This window comes from Cavia porcellus, unplaced genomic scaffold (assembly GCF_034190915.1).
Source record: "Cavia porcellus strain 051 isolate PalLab524CR breed Dunkin Hartley unplaced genomic scaffold, mCavPor4.1 scaffold_6, whole genome shotgun sequence".
Lineage (NCBI taxonomy): Eukaryota > Metazoa > Chordata > Mammalia > Rodentia > Caviidae > Cavia > Cavia porcellus.
This window is the reverse complement of record NW_026947489.1, coordinates 38,745,111-38,765,301: the sequence shown is the minus strand read 5'-3', so window position 1 is coordinate 38,765,301 and position 20,191 is coordinate 38,745,111. Positions and strand designations below refer to the sequence as shown.

At 49.4% G+C, this 20,191-nt stretch overlaps 2 protein-coding genes across 4 annotated transcripts; both read right to left on the bottom strand.

The window, feature by feature from the left end:
- Window positions 1-115: 115 nt before the first annotated feature.
- Mrpl24 (mitochondrial ribosomal protein L24) lies at window positions 116-4,281 on the bottom strand. Of its 3 annotated transcripts, XM_063250377.1 has the most exons (7): window positions 4,091-4,281; window positions 3,781-3,994; window positions 1,323-1,561; window positions 1,146-1,241; window positions 851-954; window positions 509-571; window positions 116-336 (listed from the first exon to the last, which is right to left on the bottom strand). In XM_063250377.1, exons 3-7 carry the CDS (start codon window positions 1,503-1,505, stop codon window positions 120-122), a joined length of 663 nt encoding a protein of 220 aa, XP_063106447.1. In that variant the 5' UTR covers window positions 1,506-1,561; window positions 3,781-3,994; window positions 4,091-4,281; the 3' UTR covers window positions 116-119. The 3 variants fall into 3 exon arrangements, with proteins under 3 accessions (XP_063106447.1, XP_063106446.1, XP_003475688.1); XM_063250376.1 differs by lacking the exon at window positions 3,781-3,994 and having other exon boundaries at window positions 4,091-4,272; XM_003475640.5 differs by lacking the exon at window positions 3,781-3,994 and having other exon boundaries at window positions 441-571; window positions 4,091-4,271.
- A 1,793-nt stretch (window positions 4,282-6,074) lies between these two features.
- Hdgf (heparin binding growth factor) lies at window positions 6,075-15,645 on the bottom strand. Its single transcript, XM_063250375.1, has 6 exons — window positions 15,245-15,645; window positions 9,110-9,186; window positions 8,823-8,961; window positions 8,062-8,247; window positions 7,450-7,670; window positions 6,075-7,314 (listed from the first exon to the last, which is right to left on the bottom strand). Exons 1-6 carry the CDS (start codon window positions 15,329-15,331, stop codon window positions 7,308-7,310), a joined length of 717 nt encoding a protein of 238 aa, XP_063106445.1. The 5' UTR covers window positions 15,332-15,645; the 3' UTR covers window positions 6,075-7,307.
- Between the last annotated feature and the right edge of the window lie 4,546 nt (window positions 15,646-20,191).

Genomic DNA, 20,191 nt, shown 5'->3' with positions numbered 1-20,191 from the left:
TCCCCAGGAAGGCCACCTTCCATTTAAGCTGTACTATTAGGAAACTAGCTCTTCCCTCAGGCCCTGAAGGTGGCACGCTGGCTACAACACTAGCAGACCACAGCAACACACAAGATGGCTCATGGCACTTTATTAGTGTCTGAGGAACAGGCCCCTCTGCCTTCACAGCTAAGACAAGGAAGAAGCTGCTGTTTCAGGCTCAATACCAGTAGACTTTCTTGGGTTTCCTGGTTTCCTGGATCCCCATTGCCTCCATCACCTCTTCCTCCAGTGTCTTTAGACGAGGCACATACGTTCTTTCTAGGGCATCTTCCACAGATGTGTCTTTGGGGCCATCTGTTGAGGTGGAAGAGAGATGCCTGGAAGGGTCTGCCAACTTAACCTCGTTTTCTCCTCCTCATGCCACCCCTACCCTCTTTCTGCCCCTCACCCAGCCTCACCAATCCACGTTTCAGGGATAATGCCATCAGCTCTAGGAAATTCAGGTTTGGGGATAATTCTTCCTGACCTTGTTGAGACTCGAACTCGCTCTCCTGCCTCAGTAAATCTCCACTCAATCTCGGTGGGTTTCCTGGGAGATAAAAAAAGCCTGATTTAGATCTAGAACCTCTATCACACTGCATGCCACAAACAGAGTAGTGGTTAAAAGCACTACAGTTACCTCCCACCTCATTTCTTTACATTTGTATTAGGGGTACTCATAAGGAGTCATGTCCAGGAGATGGACCACTCAATTTCTAGAGCATCCAACTCACCATTCTAGTGACTAAGTGGGTTGCCCATCTATCTATGGTCAAACCTTCATGGACCTGGGGTGAGATGCCTCCCGACCACAGCCCCAGGTGCTTGCCTGTCCATTGGATCCACAAGTTTGACCTGGTTGTGAAGCAAGGGGGCTTCACTAGGAATCATGGTTCCCGGAGAATCCTTGGTCTTGCCAATGTAGCGGTAATGCTGTCCAAGAGAAGGAGTTATCAGAAAGCAAGATGTATGAAGGGCTTGCCCTTTGCTGCTCAGTCAAAGCTGAAAAATAGGACACTCACTCATACAACCACCCTGTAAGCCAGGTTCATGCTGCCTTATGCTGCTCTTATAAGGACAGACTGGACAGCCTCCTTGGGTGTCCTCTTGCGTTCTTCACTTACTGTGTTCAGGCCCTCCAGGACCACCCAATTTCGTTGCCGGATGACTTGAACCACTTTTCCCTGCTTCCCAGCATCCTTGCCTTCTAGGATCTCCACCTGTGAGAAGACACAGGGATCAGAGAAATGGATCCTTGCCTGGGAAAGCCTTCCCATCCATCCTCTGGAAGAAGCGCTTACTATGTCCCCACAGAACAGGTGCCAGTCTTCATCAGAGATGGGTTCCACAACTACTGGGCGCCGCCGGATCCCTGGGCGGTTCTTCCTCTTATCTCCCAAGGAGCCTGGGCGGCTCATGCCATAGCGGTAGTGGGGAGGCAGCGTGACCTTGGATGCCAAGGCCAGCAAGGCAGAAAGACGCATAGCTGGAGGCTGTGGGAAACCTCAACGGTGAGACTCAGAAGCTTTACTTGTCAGCTCTGGGAGAGAGAAGCAAGGACACTAAACAAGAGAAGGAACTTTTTTTTTTTTTTTCATGTTACTGGGAATCAAATTCATAGCCTTGCAGTGAGCTACATCCTTGCCCTTTTTATGTCTGAGACAGGATCTCACCAAGCTGCTCAGGTTGGCCTTCAACTTGTGATTACCTAGCTTGCCTGGACAGCTGGGATTCCAGGGGTTTGCCACTATACTTGGCAAGAACATTTTAAACCACTTAACAGTTACTTAAATACACAATGACCAAAAGTTTCATATTTTAAAAACTTTTTATAACAAATATTAAAATGATAATTTTATCAAATTTATTCAATGCAAGAATGGACTAGTTGAAATTACAGTTGCCCAAGCAAGATGCTTAGGACAGTCAAGTACATGCTACCTGACTGACACTTGAGGGAGACCATTAAGGGGTTAAAGCACTTATTCTGTGTCTCAGTGGGCCTCAGTTCTTTGAACCTCATAGGACTGTATTATTTTCACTTTATACATGAGGAAGCAGAATAAGTCATGCCCATGATCACAATGCTATGTGGTAGAAATCGGCATTTAAATCCATACATATCTGACTTTAAAATCCAAAACATTAAGTTTATGGGCCATGGTATCTCTCTTTTCAATTCTGACTCCATCAGACCCCAGAAGAATTTGTCACACAGTAGGTACTTGAGAGAATTATTAAATGTGGATATAGCAGGATAGCAAGAAAACAGGCAATGGAACAAAAATACTGGGATGGAGCCAAAAGGCAGGCAAATAAGGCAAGATGAACAGAGGTAGCAGAGACTGAAAACTGGAGTTAAAGTGACCACATCACAGGAAATAACAGCTACTCCTTATGCTGCTTTTCTAAAGGAAAAGGACCTAGACTAGACTCTAAGGTTATTATGTCCTGAATTTTCCAATTAAATATATGCTGTAAGCCTCTTGATTTTTAAAAAATTTTTATTTTACTTATTTTTTTGAGACAGGCTATTTTTATGTAGCCCAGGCTGGCCTTGAACTCAACAGTGATCCTCCTGTCTCAGCCTCTGGGAGTGCTGGGATTACAGGCTTGGGCCACCATGCCTGACACCTCCCAATTTTGGACAATGGACTAAATTAACAGGATAGTAAAAGAACTAGCAAAGATAAAATTGGCTTCAGCTTACTGAGAACTTACTACTTGTTAAGTGCCATCTAAATGTCTTTTTGGCCAGATGTGGTGGTGCAAGGCTAATCCTAGCACTCTGGAGACTGACAGAGGAAGATCACTTGCAAGTTCAAGACAGGCCTGGGCTACATAGTTCAAAACCAACCTGAGACATGTGATGAGACCCTTTAAATAAGATCATTTCATTTAAGCCTACGGACAAATGATGAAGTTATCATTAATCTCGTTTCTTTTTTTTTTTTTTTTTTTTTGGTCTTTTTCTTTTTTATCAGTACCGGGGATCGAACTCATGATTGCCTGCTTGCAAGGCAGGCGCTTATGCCGCTGAGCTAAATCCCCAGCCCCAACACTAACCTTGTTTTATAAATAAGTATGAACTTGACTTCAAAAGATGAGCTAAGTGCACTTTAGTGGCATCAAGAGTCCGGGGCTGGTAAGTCATCTGACTCCCTACTGTCATCTGGTCTAGTCTCTATGCTGACATTGTCTTACAATTAACGTCTGAGCTTCATTTTCACCACCCATAACTCTACAGCATTGCTGGAGTCATTTAAATCATTTAAAATATTTTAACAGTGCACACACAATAAAATGAATAGTATCATCTCTTGGATAAAATATTCTGACAGTCCTATTTAGGGGGGAGGAAACAAGAAACTAAAGTACTTGTTCTGCAGGACAGGAACAGTTTCCCTAAATACCCCATTTAGATTCAACAAATGAGTGCCAGGCACTACTGTGACAAACCTAATGGCGGGAATTTCACCATTAGCGGCATTTGATCTTCACATTGCTCAGGAAGACAGATGGTTAGGTCCAACTATCATTGAACTTCTTTTTACAGACAAGAAAACTAAGGCCCTGAAGGTTGATATGATTTGCTTTGGGTAATAGCACTTGATAGGAATGGGGCCAGTCTTTAGGCCCCACTTTAGGAGCCACCTGCTGTAAAGAAGACCCTTAACTCCATTCATTCTAGATATGTGGCTCACGAAGGCGACACCATGGGGCCAGCCCAAGCCAGGGCAGCCTTACACCCCTTTACACCTTTTTCTTCTACTTCCGCAATCTGCAGAGGCTGGCATTCCTTCCGCAGCGGGCTTTTCTGTTTGCTCTGGAGGCGCCATCAACTGGTGGTGTGGAACGCCTGTCCCTTATGTCACAGCTCCAAAGGCTTCGCCCGCCAGCCTCCTCCAAGGTGCGCACTCAGCTCCCAGCCATTACCAGATCTCAGCTTTCTTCACCCACCCGCTCCAACTTTCTGGTGCAAAGAAACCCAACGGAGGCGACTGAGCCACAGCCAAAAAAAAAGGCACTTCCCGCGCCCGCTCGCAGACAAACCACAGAGCCATAGTACCTCTAAGTGGAGCGACCCTCTGCTCTTCTGCTGCTCGGCGCGGCCTCCGCCTATCAACTCGCACGTGGGGCCTCAATCCGCCCACTGAGCTTCTGGGAAATGTAGTCCAATTGTAGAGCGGAAATTTAGTCACCAATCTGGCTCCTCAGCATGCTGGGAGTTGGTAGAAACAGGAAGTTTGGCAGGCAATAGGTGATCAAGACAGCGCAAGAACGGCGGGAGACATGTCGGGAATCGAAGGCGAAGCTGGATAGGCTGACGCGCCTGTCACATTCTGCGCACGCTCTGCGCGGAGGCCGTTGGGAATTGTTGTCCCTAGAGGGGGTGGCTCCATTTTCTAGGTGGTTATGACTTCCTGTTTCCTGGAAAGAAACTGTTTCTAGGCTAGATTGCAGACGTTTCAGCCTTGTCCTTTCTCTGCTGGACAGGGCCAGGGCAGATTTAAAAACCACCATAGGCATTTTGAAGGAAAGGATGAGAGATGGACCCTTCCATTGCGAATAGTCTAGTCACAAAATGTCAGATCTGGAAGAAATCTGAGAGGTGATCGACTCCTGTGTTCCAAGTAACTTGGGGAATACTGGAGGATCCCACCCTATCAACATCCCCAGCACCACGGCCAGTACGGGGACTGCTATAATGCTAGTGGAGCGGAGCACTGAGACCAGATCTCCTGCACCCTGTTTAACCTCACCTGACCCTGTGTGCCACAATAGTGAACCACGTATTTTTGTTGTTTTGGTACTGGAAATTGTACTTGGAACCTTGTGCTTTCCAGGTAGGTGCTGTGCTGCTGAGCTGTATCCCCAGCTCTGTTTGTTTTTTGAGACAGGCTTTCACTATATAGTTCAGTCTGACCTTTAGCTCACTATGCAATGGAGGCTGTCAAACTTATAACAGTCCTCCGGCCTGTACCTCTGGAATGCTAGGATTGCAGGCGTGCATCACCATGCCCCACGAAGCACATATTCTTACACTACAAGGCTGGTAACCAACTTAAGGGACCTAGGGCCATTACCCATTTTGGCCTGTACCTTGTGTAACGTCAGGAACTGCAATGGGCTAATCTGTGGCAATAGCCTAAGAAAATAATAATCTCATTGCTCTTTAGATAGGCAGACCTAGAAAGCATCTCCTTACTAGGTGATTAAAATGAGATTGTCAGTTGACTACAGACCCTCACCAGTAGGAAGGGATTCACTGGCCTGTAATCACTCTCATAAATAAATCATCCCTAAATCAATCTTTCACTAAGACAGACTTTTTAGAAGTTTTTCATCTTTGTCAGCTTTTTGAAGTTTCCTTGCCTCAACATACTGTCCCTTGACTTAACTGGCCTTCTGTGCAGCCCGCAGCTGGATCTGGGTCTGCCAACAGCAGTGTTAGCAGGAGAGGGTTATGCTCTCATCTCTGGACTTCCTTGGGAGCTCTGGGTGTCAAAGCTGTTTCTATAGTCTTCCCAAATGCCCACTTCATGAGGAGCTAGGCTGGGGCAGATACTGGCATTCTTTTTTTTTTATCGGTACCAGGGATCTAACTTATGACTGCATGCTTGCAAGGCAGGCACTTATGGCGCTGAGCTAAATCCCCAGCCCCCACCCCCTTTTAGCGAATACTGGCACATTCTTCCCAACCCCATTTTTTTTCTGGTAGTACCGAGGATTAAATTCTGGGCCTTTGCACTCCATTACATTCTCAGACACTGCACCCTGACCTGTATTTTTCTTTCTTAACCCTAAACTGCTAGGTTGCCAGAGCTAGGCTCAAACTTTTGTGATCTTCCTGCCTCAGCCTCTCAGCGCTAGAATTTCAGGTGTACACCACCACATACAGCATTTTTTAAAACCCCTTCCAGACCTGGGGTGAGGTGGGGGTGAGCAGACTGACACTTCCAACCTCAATCTGAGAAGGTGATTAGGAAATCATTTGTATTCCCTTCTCCCATTAACCAGTGGCCCCCAAAGAAACCAGTCAGAATCCAATATAGTAATCAACAGGTTTTATTTTCCTAGAACTGAATTCATCTATGGTTCTCAGAGCTAAACTCTCAAAGCTACAGTCAGCAATTTTTCATCAGAGCCCAAAGTAGAGAGGCAGGTATAAGAGACAAGAGATGGAGCAGTGAGAAACCACTAGGAAGAGGCTGGAAGAGGGCACTCACTCTCTCTGTCCTCTCAGTAAGTTACAAACCAGATCTAGTGAAAACACCAAGGGATCAGGTAGGGATATGTGGATAGGAAATGACACCAGAAGAAACACCAAAGCCCCAGCTACAAAAAGTCATCAAGCCCCACACAGAAGGGGAGCTCCCAGTGCACCTCAGAAATGGGAGCAACATGGGGAAGGAGCAGAACAGGGAGCACACAAAGGGTTAGGGGCCTTTAAAATTTTTTTTGTAATTTTATTTTATTAAAAACATTTCCTAAAAAATGTGTTTTTTCCTTTATGTCTGGGTGGTACATGTAACTAGGCTGGCCTTGAGTACTGTGGGAAAAGGGGAGAGGGCAGGTAGGACTTTCCCCAGGGAATCCCATCTCCGGCCCGAGATCTAAAGGGGGCAGATGCTCAACACTCCTTACCCACATGGGTAAAGCCAGCCCTTCAGATCTCAGGCCCTTGGCCCAAACTTGGAAGCCCCCAAATCTCTTGATGATAAACTACAACTCACAGAACCCCTAGAGCATCAGCAAAAGAACAGGTATTGTCAATCATCCAGGATTTACGAAAAGGAGCCCTCCCCCACAGGCTGTCCCACTTTCCTTGAATCTAGGCAGCTGAGAAGAGGTGTGGCAGTAGGGGAAAGCAGCATGGGATGCTGCCTGCCCTCTTGCTCCCCCAAAGCCCCAGCTCAAAGCCCACCCTGTTTATACTCCATGACTTCTGCTCCTACCCAACACCACCAGAATCCCTATGGAGGAGGGCGTCAGGAACAGCCAGCCCAGACCCACACAGAAGCCCTTCAAGCAGCATGGGACACAACAGCCTTGTCTCATCCCATGGAGCTGAGGACATGGCCCTAACTCAGGTCATAGGTCGGGGGGACCCAAAAGTGGAACGCCAGATCAATCTCCAGGGACTGGGCTTACACTGGGAGAAATGAGTGGAGAGCAGGTTGTGTGGAAAAAAGGGTTCCCAGTTTGCAGGCCATGGCCAGTTTCCCCAGTAGCACCCAGACAGCAACAGGAACGGGGAGGGGCTCCTCTTGAAACATTGTTGGCTACAGGCTGTGGGATGGTGGAGGGGAGAAGGGTTACTTGCATGGATCAGGTTAGCCTCCTAGAAAGCCCCCCACCTCCTGAGAGGGTGCTCATAGCAGGCCTTCTCTTTGCAGGTGGCTGCTGCCAAGAAGACACACTTACCTTTCATGATCTCTGATGCCTGGGGCCTCAGCATCCTCCTTGGCAGCTTCTTCCTCCTCCTCCTCTTCTTCAGGAAGAGGGTCCTGGCCAGAGCTGGGCTCAGAGGGGGTGTTGTTCTTCTCACCCTCTGTGGGGACGGGCCTTTCACCCTCCAAGGTGGTTGCCTCCTTCTCTTCCTCTTCTGGGTCTTCTGCCTCCTTGGGACGTTTAGGGGAGGAGTCCTAGGCAGGAGTGGCAAAGATGAGATAGGCTGAGGCTTCAGAACATAGGTACCAGGAAGCTTCTTTTTTCTGGATTGACAGCTAGTCACTTCTTTTGCAGCCTGTTCCCCCCACCCCCGCCCTTTTTTTTTTTTTTTTTTTTTAAGAGTCTCACTATAGGTCAAAATATCCTTTAATTCACAAGAGATCCTCCTGTCCTAGCCTTCCAAGTGCTGGGATTACTGATGTGCACCACCAAGAAGACCAGTCTGCAGCCTCTTAACTACAAAATGTTTTCTATACCCCATCTCTTCAGCTCTCCAAGATTAGGCATCTTTCTCAGCCTGAGGGCTTCCTGAGGGAGAGCCCTGCTGCTATAGGGTACCCTATCAAGGTTTCTGGAAGTCCTTACCTCCAGCAGGTCTCCTGCTCTCCTCTTCAGGGCCCCCTTCTCGTTCTTCTCCTTGGCTGGCTCATCGATGACCAGTTTCCCCTCCTCATCGCTGCTACCTTCTGCATTCCCTTTCTTGTCACCGTCACCCTCTGTGGCTTCAGGTTCTGGCTCTGGCTCTTCTGAGCAGCTCTTTTTCTGGGAGGTCTGTGGCAGAGATGGCAGAGGCTGAGTGGCACCAGCAGCTGCCATGCTGGGCCCCCTCTCCCCAAACCCCCCTCACTCACTTTTCTTTATCCCACCTCGCCCCCACCCCCACCCTGGTGCCCAGTCTCACAAGTGATTTGAGACCCACCTCTGTCGGATTAGCCCCCGGGTAAACCCACTGGCCGGGCAGGCAGGGCTCTGTGCAGGAGGGGGGAGGGCTGGAGCAGGAGGCAAAACCTCGGGTCAACTTCTCCCAGAGGGAGCTGGGACCCTTTCCCCCGCCAACCCCGCCCCCCCACCCTCCCGCCTCATCCTGCCCGGCTCAGGAGCACCTCCTCCTGGAAGCCTTCATGGGAGGAGGAAGGCCATGTCCTGCACTCACATTGGGCCCAAAAGGCCCATCATACCACTACCACCTAATAATGGCCCCTAACCACAACTATATAACATGGGAATACCCAACCCCTTTTGTAGAAGGCCCCACCCCACACCCCAAAAGCCCTGTTGTGCCAAAGGCTCCCGGAGCCCATGGCCACACCTGCTGTCTAGGGGCTCTGGGGCAGATGGCAGCTCACCTGGTAACCAGAAGCCTTGACAGTTGGGTTGTTCTCGATCTCCCATAGCCCCTCGCTGAACCCTTTCCTCTTGTTAGGCTTGCCAAATTTCTCCTTGGACTCCTCGTAAGGGAAGAGGTCTTTGGGGCCCAGGAATGCCCTGGTAAGAGATGGGAGACTGTGCTCTCGAGCCCCTTGCTGCCCCTAGGCTGCACAGCCCGATACAGAGGGGTCACCATTACCACCTCACTCCCCAGAGCAGTCTTCCCAGGGCCCTCCCAGCCGGCACCTCACTGCCCCTCACTCACGTCTCGTGGGTCCCGAAGAAAAAGACTTGATACTTGTTGGCTGTGGATTTCACAGCAGCCTCTGGCATTTCATCAATCTGGGGTGAAATAAGGGAATTGGGCATGAGCTAGAGTTCTAAGGGCTTCGGGAAGCAAGAGCACAGACCTCAAAGACAGACAGTGGGTCCCTAGTGCCCACAAGACTGGCTTTTGAACCATTTTTAGTAGTGAACTTCGTTCAAATTAAGTCAGACATGAAACCCAAAGTCTCATCCCTTGCTTTCACAGCCAGATAAGCACCTTTCCCAGGATGTCCAGGCACCAGGCACTTTTTTTTGTTTGTTTGTTTTGAAACAGGGGCTTGTTATACAGCCAGGCTGGCCCTCAAATCACAATCCTCCTGACTCAGCAATGCCTAAAATAAAACCACAGCTCCAAACTCTTTTTTTTCTCCTGTCCCACTGCAATTTCCAAATACTGCTCCACACATTTCATTCCCTTTCAACTCATGAGCACCTGTCCTATCTCTTCCCCACAACAGCAGAGTCTGAATCTCCTCTGCCACCCTCAGTTGCTAACCATACAGTTTACCAAACCTTTGCTTCTGTTTCTTTATCTGTAAAGAACAGGTGGCCTCTACATAACAGCATGGAGCACACTTCACAAGTATTTGTGATCACCAAGTTGTCCCACGATGTTCTCCATGCTAGCCTCCCTGCTTTCATTTCTCAGTTGCTAGAAATCCTGACCAGCCTCACAGCTTCCACTCTACCCTTACTTCTCCAGAACGCCTCTCCGGCTCCTGGCCTGGCCAGCCCCATGGAGAAAACTTCTCCCTGGGCACCTTTCCTTCACAGGTCCAATTTGACACTGACTCATTACTTGGTGGATGTCTATGTGGACTACCTGGCACATACTGATCCCCAAAATTGGAGACCATGTCTGTCTTTGTCCCTAGTGCACTACAGGTACACAATAAGTATTTGCAGAATGAACCTATGAAACGGAGCAGACTAATCTGGCTTAAGTGCAGGAGTGAAGTCAAAGGGCTGCCCTATTTAACACCAGTTCTAACAGCAGCCCCCACAGCTTCTGAAGAACACTTTGAAAACCCTCTGGTTTTACAGATGAGGAAACTGAGACTAAAAAAAGTGAAGATAAGTTAACAAGGGCCAAGTCTCAGGCTAGATCTCCTGACCTGGTCCCTTGCCCCAAATCCTGGCCCAAGACCAAGGCTGAAGTAGAAATGGTGGGAGGTACAGAGGTCTGAGGTCAGGAAAATGGAGAAACAGTGGCCTAGCCAGCCTCTCCCTATCAGGGCCTGGAAGCTGAGGGCAGGCTGCACTGGGGGTGGAACTACAACTCCCAGCAACACTTGCAGCAGCCCCGGCAGCTTGTCTTCCAGCCCACAGAGGCCAGGTGGCCATGTTGACTGGGGCCCAAGACACAGACAGTAGACAGACAGGCAAGGGCAGTGATTTCAAGGAAAGAAACAGGGACAGACGACCCAACTGGAGGCCTGGGGAGAAAAGAAAGACTGAGTGGATGGGAATGAGCCCAGACACACCCAGGAGTGGGGTGAGGCCCAGGCATGAATTCCAGGGGCATCTCTTCCCAGATTTGGGAGTCTCCAGGCTTTAGGGACCTCCCCCTTACCCCCATGGCCTCCAGGGACAGAGGTCCAGCCCCTCCCCCCAGGAAGATCCAGCACAAACTGGGCCCTCCTCACTATCGCGAGCTTACTGGAGAACAGAGGGTGAAGAGGCATGCAGCCCCCCCCCACAAACAAGATCCTATTGCCATGACAACCCAACCCCGCCTCCAGGGCCACTCAGCAACTAGGAATGTGACCGCCCCTCCCCCTAGGCCTTATACGTGGATTGGAGAGGAAAGAACACTAACACCCCAACCCCCAAGCCTAGAGTCTAGCACCTGAGTCCCCAGAAGTGCTGGAAACCACAGCTAGGACTGACAGGCTGGCGGATTGGTTGATGGGATGTGCTCTCAGAAGGCCAGTCCTTGGGGAAGAAGGGCTAGAGACTGGATAGGACACCTGGTACCTGTCATCAGCTAGCTCCCAGCCTTCCTCTCAGAGGAGTAAGCAAAAACAAAATGAGGGCCTCCAGGGCTTAGCAATCCCAGGAGACTGGGATAGGGCAATAATAAGACTAGGCTATTATTCCCTCGGCCTCCTGGATCTGCTCTGGCAGAACCCAGCAGGGGTGGGGGCAAAAGGGCTTATGGCTGGCTGAGAGTGCAGTAAGGAACTTTGATCAACTTTGATCTTGGCATTCTCCATGCCTACACCTGGGCCAGAGCATTAACAAGATCCAAGTAAATGTAAGATGAAAGAGAAACTGAGGCTCAGGAAGGGAATGGGGTGGGGGAAAGGTCAGAAATGAGATAGGTTTTCTCCAGAAAGGCAGATGGCAAAGCACCTGGCTGCCCAGCTTCCTTTTAAGTTCCTATGTGAACTTAAAAGACACAACTGAGCCTGAATGGTGAAGCAGGGAGAAATAAAAGAAGGATAGAGCCAGGGAGTTAGCTCAGCAGCATAAACACCTGCCCAACAAGCACAAGGTCCTAAGTTTGATCCCTGGTACAAAAAAAAAAAAAAAAAAAAAAAGAATTAAAAATAGAAAAAAATGCACCAGATACACCCACCTTTGCTGACTTCAGGATTCAGAAAAGATGGTCCCAGATATAAGGCGCAGAGGACAGTGCAAGAGTAAAGGGTCCTTCTACCTTCCCACCCACCCATGGGGGAAGGGGGAAGGAGATTCCTACTGAACTAAGTTTTGTTTAAGGTCTCACTATGTAGTTCATGCTGACCTTGAACTTACTATGTAGTCCAGGCTGGTCTCAGACTCAAGGTGATACTCCTGCCTCAGCCTCAAGTGCTGGAATCACAGGCATTCATCACCATGTCCAACTTTTAAATTTATTCTGAGACAGAGTCTCACTAAGTTGCCCAGACTGGGCTCCAACTTGGAATCAGGAGGATCTCCTCCTGTGGTGGAATTATAAGCATGTGTCACCTAGCATGATCCTCTTTTTCTTAACGGAATTCCAACCACTCAAAAAGAGGAAGAGGGCTTGGGGACAGCTCACAAGGTTTATTATCTAAGGCCCTTAGGTATGTCAACCCCCAACACTAGATAGAGGTATTAGGGAAAGTGATGCCCTCTGTATGAGATTAAAGGAAATGCTTTTTCTGATACTTTGGAAGTAAAGAGTAATTTTTCCTAGGCAGGGAGAATATAAGTCCTCAGGGGAGCACTGTACCCCAATAGATATCTGCCTCTCAGTTGATGCCTTCATATCCAGGCTGTGACTTAGAACCAGGGAGTCAATGTTAAGTGGGTCATGGCAGGGCCCTGCCATAGCCCCTCTACCAGCTAAAAGGAGAGAAGGCTCTGTAACCTCTGAGCCCTTGCAGGGATCCAGGCAGGTTCCTTCTCAGGCCCAGGCCCATCTGCCTGCACATCTTCCCCTGCGTTTGAATGACACCCCATCTTGCACATTCTGAGTTGTGCAGAGGGGCGAGAGGGATTAAACACTGCTCTCTTGGCCTTAGACCACTAGAAGACCAGGGTCACTTCCCCAGCACTTGGGAAGGCAGAGAGAATACTGAGCACATGTTGTGGGCCATCAGATTCTGACCACCACACCCAGGGCTGGGCCGACCTGACCCAGGAACCGGAAAATCCAGGGCAGCAGGCAGTTAGGCTGTTGGGGGCCAGGAAGTGTGGCAACCCTAAGGGAGAGAGAAGAGAAGGGGGAGGAAATGGAGGAAAGACAGGGTGGAAAAGGCCTTGGGCTGCTTAGAAGCTTTTCTGGGATTGTGAAACAGGAAAGAGTGAGAGGAGGAAGAAACCTGGAGGGAAAATCCTTGAGTCCTGGAGTTTAACTGTTAAGTGCTTGGAGATTCCCCAGGAAGTTGGGCAAAAGGACAAGGAAAAGAAAGGTTAAGATGGAGTCACACTCCTTCCAGCCAGGTCCTCTTACCACGTAGCCCTTTAGCATTCAGGGTCCTTCCAGAATCACCTATACCCCTCAGCAGCAGGGACCAAGGGAGGTAAGGTCTACAAGGGGGTCTTCATTATGACTGCGAATTCATCCTGCCCAGAGGTGTTGCCCTACTCCTCACCCGTGTCAGGAGGGGCTGAGCCTCTCAGGCTCTGGCACTCAGAGTCAGACAAGCCCAGAGAATGGTGAGGAGACTCAGCTTTGTTCTCTGGGGGGGAGGGGTATCCCAGGAGGAGGTGTCTGGGAAGTAACAGCTTTGAGTCCACCCCTCTTGCCAACCATCTCAGTCAAGGAAAAGTGCAGGGCCTTATCTTGTTGAAATCCAAGCCTGACCTCCCCACCCCAACTCTTTATTTTATCTAAAAGCTCCAGGCCTCAACTGAAGAGACTTTGCCTTCCTCCTGTCTTGGAGGCACAGGGTGAAGAGAAGAAACAGATGGCATCCCCAGTGCCAGGCACTGTTCTCACTTAACAAGTCATCAGAAACACCAAGGGCTCCCTGACAGAGATCGTTGTGGGTGCTCCTGTGTGTCTCTATCCCTTTTCCTTCCTCCAGATACAGACGTGTTTCTCTGCAACCCACATTCCCACCAACACCTCCTCCCCATGGCTCAGCCCAGCCTCTGGACTTTGTCTCACCCCAGGAGGGAGAAGCAGTAGAGATCTGAGTTCAGCTCTTGCCCTGCCCACCAGGGCCTTAGCGTAGGGGCCAAGACACCAGTTGAACCAAAGGGTACAGGGTAAAGTACAGGACTGTTCACACACCACACATACATGCACACATGTAATGTTGCTTCCCCAACCCCTAAGGAGGTCCTAGATATGGGAGCCCTGTTCCCTACACTTCTTACTTAATCCATATGAAAGTTTCAGGGCCAGAGGAACTCAAGGCATGTGCGATCAGGAACACACCACTCACTCCCCTGAGAGAGAATTAGTCCAGAAGAGTCTTCTAGAGTTTTCTTACAGGGGCTAAACAGGCCCGATGTCCTGCATAGGACCCAGGTGGGTCAGGTCAATTTCTTAGGCTTTCCTAGGCTAGGCCCGATGAACAGTAGCCTTGCTCTGCAACCCAAAACCACGAGGCAGCCTTCTGCGCCTGCCCCTCCCTCCACCCCTTCCTACCCTTTGCTTTCCAGCTACAGGGTTCCTACACTCCAGTGGGCTGAGTCATGCCTCTCCTAACAGCAAAGGCCCCTCTACACCAACTTTAGAGCAAACTGCCAGAGGCACTGCCCCCTGAGACCTCTAGTCTACTCCAGCAAGAGCACCGCCACCCTTCCCTAACCTATTTAGTCTTTGGGGAAAGCTGATAAACACCCAGCTCAGCTCCTTGAGCCCCACCTTCCCACCTGGCCAGGTGCTAAAGGCCCTTCTGTTGGCGGGCTCGGCTCACCACACGGTGAACCGAAACGGTTCTGGTGAAAGATGGGGGGAGGGCTCAACTCGGGCTCTTCACCCACACTAAAGTGACCTAGAGCTAGTTCCCACCCCCACGAGAAGCCCTGCGGTCCTCAGTTCCACCTTTGAGCTGGCAGTATAGGGAGGACATTTTTGTGAAACTGAGGGAGACTAATGCTGGCACAGAGCTTTCAGAGCAGGTAGATCCCTTCTTTCGTTACCCCTACCTCCTCCTTTTTCCTCCCAACTTCAAACAGCGCACAAACGCTCCAAACCAAAGTTTTCTAAAAGCGCACTCCACCCATCCCTATTTAGACTCCTGTCTTCTGTAACCATTCGTCCAGGAAAATAAGTCTGAACTGAGGGGTGACTATCAGTGGAGAAAACTGGGACCTCAAGGGGGGACCCGCGGCGCGGTGGGAGGAGCCACGCGGCCAGCCCGAACCCGCACCGCGCGCCCGGAGCCGCGGCGAGAGTGGGGGTTGGGGGCGGAACCGAGCACGGAGCCGGCCGGGGGGGATCTGCGCCCCGTAGTCCGCGCCGCGCACGCGCCCATCAGGTGCGCCCCCCGCCGCCACCACGGTTATGTAACCGGCGGGTGGGCTTAGGACGGCGGGGAGCCGGGACCCAGGTGTCCTCTGCCCGCCCGCCCGCCAGTCTGCCCTGGCCCCCAGGCGTTACGCAACCCCAGCCTGTGGGGGACGGGGTGCGGGCCGCGCTTCTTACCCGTGCTGGCCAGTGCGGGTAGCCCTTCATCTTGGCGAACACCAGGTCCCCGCATTTGTACTCCTTCTGCCGGTTGGATCGCGACATGGCGGGGCTTCGGGCGCCCCGGGCTCCGCGTCGGGCCGGGAAGCGTGAGCCTAAGTTTGAGCGCGCGGCGGCAGCGGTGGCGGCGCCGCTCCGCTCCGGCCCGCGCACGGCCCCCGCCTCGATGGCGGCCCCCGGCTCGAGCTCTGGCGCGGCCACGGCTCTACACTCGCGCGCCGCTCGGACGGGGCGGGCCCGGGTCCGACGACGCTCTGCGCGGTGGGTACGCTCTCGTGCAGTTGTTTGTGTTTGAAATTCAATTGCTCCCTCCTCGGCGCGAGGCCTCTTCCTCCACCCCCGCGGGTCCCACTCCTCCCTCCTTCCTTCTGGCCCGCTCCTCCCCACCCCGTACCCCGCCCGCGGCGGTTTGATGCGCGCAGCTGCTCGACGCCCAGCGCCTGCTACATCCCGGCGCCCAACCCCGAGCCGCTCGGCGGCGTGCGGTGACTCAGGCCCAAGCAGCTGAGCGCCGAGCGCACCGAGCGGGCTTTGTGTGCCCACTGTCGGTGAGTGCCCGCCCGTCCGGGAGGAGCTGGCGCTCGGCTGGACAGAGCGCTCCCCGCTCCGTCCCACACCCGGCTTGGCCAGGTGCTCACCACCGCGGCCCTGCGGAGCCAGCTGTGCACGCCTAGGTGCTTCATCCTAGTTCGCGAGTCTTTGCTAGGCACCCGGGGTCCTTGGCAGCGTGCTAGGCGCCCGGGATGACGGGAGTGAGTACCGTCCCGCCACACGCAGGCGTCCACTTTAAACTCTGATGTGCTTGCAGTCTGCGGCGGAAGACGTCGGGGATTCTAGCTCTGCTTTGACCTTCGCAGCCATGAGATGCCCAAGGGATTGTGGCACTAAGTGGCCACTTTTTGGGTCTTAAGACCTCAGTTCACTGCTGCCTAACCAAAGAGCTGGGCTTGACAATCAGCTCAAAGATGAGCTCTCAAAGATGAGCTCTATTCTATTGGCAAAAGGCTGTAGTGCGCGGAGCTCCGTGGAGTGGAGGTGGGGATGGACTGCGAGGTCTTCGCAAGTTAGTGACTTTAAGCTGTACCATAAAGAATAACTAGGATTTTGCCAAATTCGGGAAGACTGTAACCTTAGATAGGTTATATGCTAAGAAGGGATAGATCCAGAACTTGAGATCAGGTTTCTTCCCACTAGGCCAAATAAAACTATTGTAGTTATGTGGTTTATTTTTTTTTTTTTGTCACTGTATCCAAGTTCTAAACACCTGTAGTCTCTTAAAAATTAAAGAAGTGAAATATGTACAAATAAAAATTACCTATGATGAATGTTATTATGTATATCTAAAATGTACCAATAAAAAAATTTTGGGACTGAGGATATAGGTCATATGTAGAGTACCTGCCCACCCTATGTGTGAAACCCTGGGTTTGATTCACAGCCCAGAAATAAGTAAATAAATTCGAGGTGTTTTTGCTGTGATTCTTTTTTGGGAAGATGTTTTTTTGAAGACAGGGTCTCATTTGGTAGTCCAAGTTGAGGGACTTGGGATTTGGGCTCGGCTGCACAAGCGCCTGCCTAGCAGGTGCAAAGTCTTGAGTTCAATTCCTGGTACAAAAAAAAAAAAAAAAAAAAAAAAAAAGGACCAAGGATATAGCGGCACAAGAACCTGCCTGGCAAGCACAAGGTCCTGGGTTCAATTCTCAGCATCAAAAAAAAAAGTCTTTGTAGCCCTGGCTAGCCTTGAACCCACAGTGATCCTTCTGCTTCAGCCTCCCCAGTGCTGGGATTACTGGTAGGCAATGCCATGCCTGACTGTTGTGGTGGGCTTGTCTGTTTTGTTTCTGGTACTGGGGATTGAACCCTGGTCCTTGTACATGTTTGGTAAAGGCTCTGTCATTCTCAGCCCATTTTCACTTGTAGTTGAAGACAAGATCTTACTGAATTGCCCAAGCTAGCTGGACATGGCACACATAATGTGCCAACACTTGAGAGTCTGAGGCAAGACAATCATCTCAAGTTCAAGGCCACCCTGGGCCACATCTGTCTGAACTACAAAGTGAGACTCCATCTCAAAATAATTAATAAAAAAAAATTGCCCAGGCTGGCCTTGAACTTGGAATCTTCCTGCCTCAGCCTCTAGAGTAGTAGTTGGCATTATAAGCATGTGCTGCCAAGCATGGTTTGTTTTTTTCTTTTTCTTTTTGTCTTTTTCTTTTTATCGGTACCAGGGATCAAACTCAGGACTGCCTGCTTGTAAGGCAGGCGCTTATGCCGCTGAGCTAAATCTCCAGCCCCTCTGGCTTGTTTTTTGATGTATTAGTTTTTTTTGTTTGGATTTTTTGAGACAGGTTCTCCCTATGTAGTTCAGGCTGGCCTCAAACTCACAGCAGTCCTCTCAATTGCTGGGATTGCAAGTGTGTGGCACCATGCCTGGCTAATTTTTTCCCTCATTGCTGGAAAATTGAACCCAGGATCTCATATGTGTTAGGTTAGTGCTCTGCCATGGAGCTACAGCACTAGCCCCTTGTTTCTTGAGATAGTGTCTGTGTTAGGCTCATCTCTAACTACTGAGCTCAAGTGATCCTCCTGCCTCAACTAGCCAAGTAGCTGAGACTATAAACATTAATCACCACACATATGGGTTACAGGATATCCAGCTCCTTAAAATTTTGCAACAAAATATGTCAGGTATGAATAGGTAAAATATATGTTTTTACTCCACAAGTTTCTTGATTCTATTTCAAAGCTTATGCAAAGTCTCCTGTAAGGAAGTAATGGATGTAGCTAAAAGACACTTGTCCGTATCCTGCTGTTCGCCAATCAGATAACTTCCTGAATTTTTTTTTTTTTCTGGTGGTCAGGAAAAAAACCTAAGCTGGAACCTAGGGTCTCCTAAAGGCTAGACAAACATTCTGTCATTGAGCTATCAATGTACAACCATGACCTTAAACTTCCTTGAGACTGAGTTTCCATGACTGACCTGATACGTCAGAGATGTGGAATGGCTGCTTCACTGGCAAAGGCCTGCAGTTGTTCCCAGAGATCTGCAGACCAGCTGGCCATCCTCAGGGCCATGGCAGTACAGTTATCAAGTCTTGCCTATATGTCAGTCTGGCCTCAGCTTAGTAACCCCTCGTGATGGGAGTCCCTCTGGTCCTGAACACCAGCACAGTGGGACATTCTGCAAGGTCCAGTTGCAATAAAAGGGCCACACAAGGCCTCCAACTGTAGGCTTGTCAATTTGTTTCCATAGCAAATCCAAACTTGTTGTAACAGAGCAACTGGATTCTAGCCACTGTTTATTTTACAGTGCCTTCCGGTTTAAAATGCAGTCGGTGCAATAGTCCAGCTTGCCAGGCTAATCCTATTTGTTGTTAGGGGAGAATTTCATCACAATTCTTAAAGATGTTTCAAGGGTAAGTCTGGTGTCAACACATTTCCAGGTCAGTATTATAAATATGCACAGTCACCATGCCTGACTTCTTCCCAAAAGATATATAAATAAATACATAAGCACAGTTTCAGTGCAAACATAGTTTTTTGTTTTGTGGTATTGGGAATTGAACCCAGGGTCTTTACACTAAGCTACCTTTTCTCAGCCCTCCATCTCAGCCTTCCAGAGTGCTGGGATTCTAGGCATGTGTTGTTTTTTTGTTTGTTTGTTTGTTTAATTTTTTTTTGTCTTTTTCTTTTTTATTGGTACCAGGGATCGAACTCACGACTGCCTGCTTACAAGGCAGGCGCTTATTCCTCTAAGCTAAATCCCCAGCCCCCATCTAGGCATGTGTTTAAATATGTCAGGTTTGCTGGGGATTTAGCTCAGTGGCATAAGCGCCTGCCTGGCAACAGTGAGGTCTTGAGTTAATCCTCTGTACCAAAAAAAATATGTCAGGTTTAAATATGCCAGGTTTAAAAATGTTTTTTTTTTTTTAAATATGTTTTGAGGGGCTGAGGATTTAACTCAGCGGCATAAGCACCTTCCTGGCAAGTGCAAGATCATGAGTTCGATCCCCAGTACCAAAAAAAATTTTTTGAATTATTTTCAAATTGAGCGCAATTTAGTTAAATCAAAGGGTCCTCCCTGATTTATGTGTTTTGAAATTTTGTAGTTTTTTAGCTCAGTGGCATAAGCACCTGCCTGGCAAGTGTGAGGTTGTGAGTTATATATATATATATATATATATATATATATATTCTTGAAATAAAATGGACTGCTGGGGATTTAGCTCAGCGGTATAAGCACCTGCCTTGCAAATGGATTTGGGGAAAAAAAAGGGTCCTCCCAATTTCTTCACTTTGGAGGTGGTAATAATAAAGCTTCTAAGCAACACTTAGCACAGCGTATTTCCTGGGCCTCTCATCAGTCCACCATGCAGATGTTGGCTGCAGTAATACAACGGAGGTTCCCTTTGTTGCAGTAATTTCCTAGCCTGTGGCTGCAATTTAATATCCAAATTCTTACAGCACCAGCCAACTCACAGCTGCCCCTAACAACCATGCCAAGAGTCTCAGAGGGTCAGTTACACAGGTGGGCATAAACCAGTTTCCCCTGGGATTTAGGTCTACTTTCTGGTTTGAAGATTTTACCAAGCAAACAAATCATTTGAAAATTTTCTTTAAAAAGCAAATTTGTTTGTTTGTTTTGTCTTTTTCGTTTTTATCGGTACCAGGGGTCTCAAACTCACGACTGCCTGCTTGCAAGGTAGGCGCTTATGCCACTGAGCTAAATCCCCAGCCCGAAAAAAGCAAATTGTGGGGCTGGGGATTTAGCTCAGTGGCATAAGCACCTGCCTTGCAAGCAGGCAGTCGTGAGTTCGATCTCCAGTACCAATAAAAATGAAAAAGACAAAAAAAAAAAAAAAAAAAAAAAAAAGCAAATTGTATGGTAGTGTATGTCTGTAATCC

Coding starts and splice junctions, on each gene's coding strand:
- Mrpl24 (XM_063250377.1), bottom strand. CDS start 1,505: ATGCGTCTTTCTGCCTTGCTGGCCTTGGCATCCAAGGTCACGCTGCCT. Junction 955..1,145: donor TCCTGGAGGGCCTGAACACA/GTAAGTGAAGAA, acceptor TCTCTTGGACAG/CATTACCGCTACATTGGCAA. Junction 572..850: donor CTTGTGGATCCAATGGACAG/GCAAGCACCTGG, acceptor TTTATCTCCCAG/GAAACCCACCGAGATTGAGT.
- Hdgf (XM_063250375.1), bottom strand. CDS start 15,331: ATGTCGCGATCCAACCGGCAGAAGGAGTACAAATGCGGGGACCTGGTG. Junction 9,187..15,244: donor ACCCGCACTGGCCAGCACGG/GTAAGAAGCGCG, acceptor ATTTCACCCCAG/ATTGATGAAATGCCAGAGGC. Junction 7,671..8,061: donor GAGCAGGAGACCTGCTGGAG/GTAAGGACTTCC, acceptor ACTCCTGCCTAG/GACTCCTCCCCTAAACGTCC.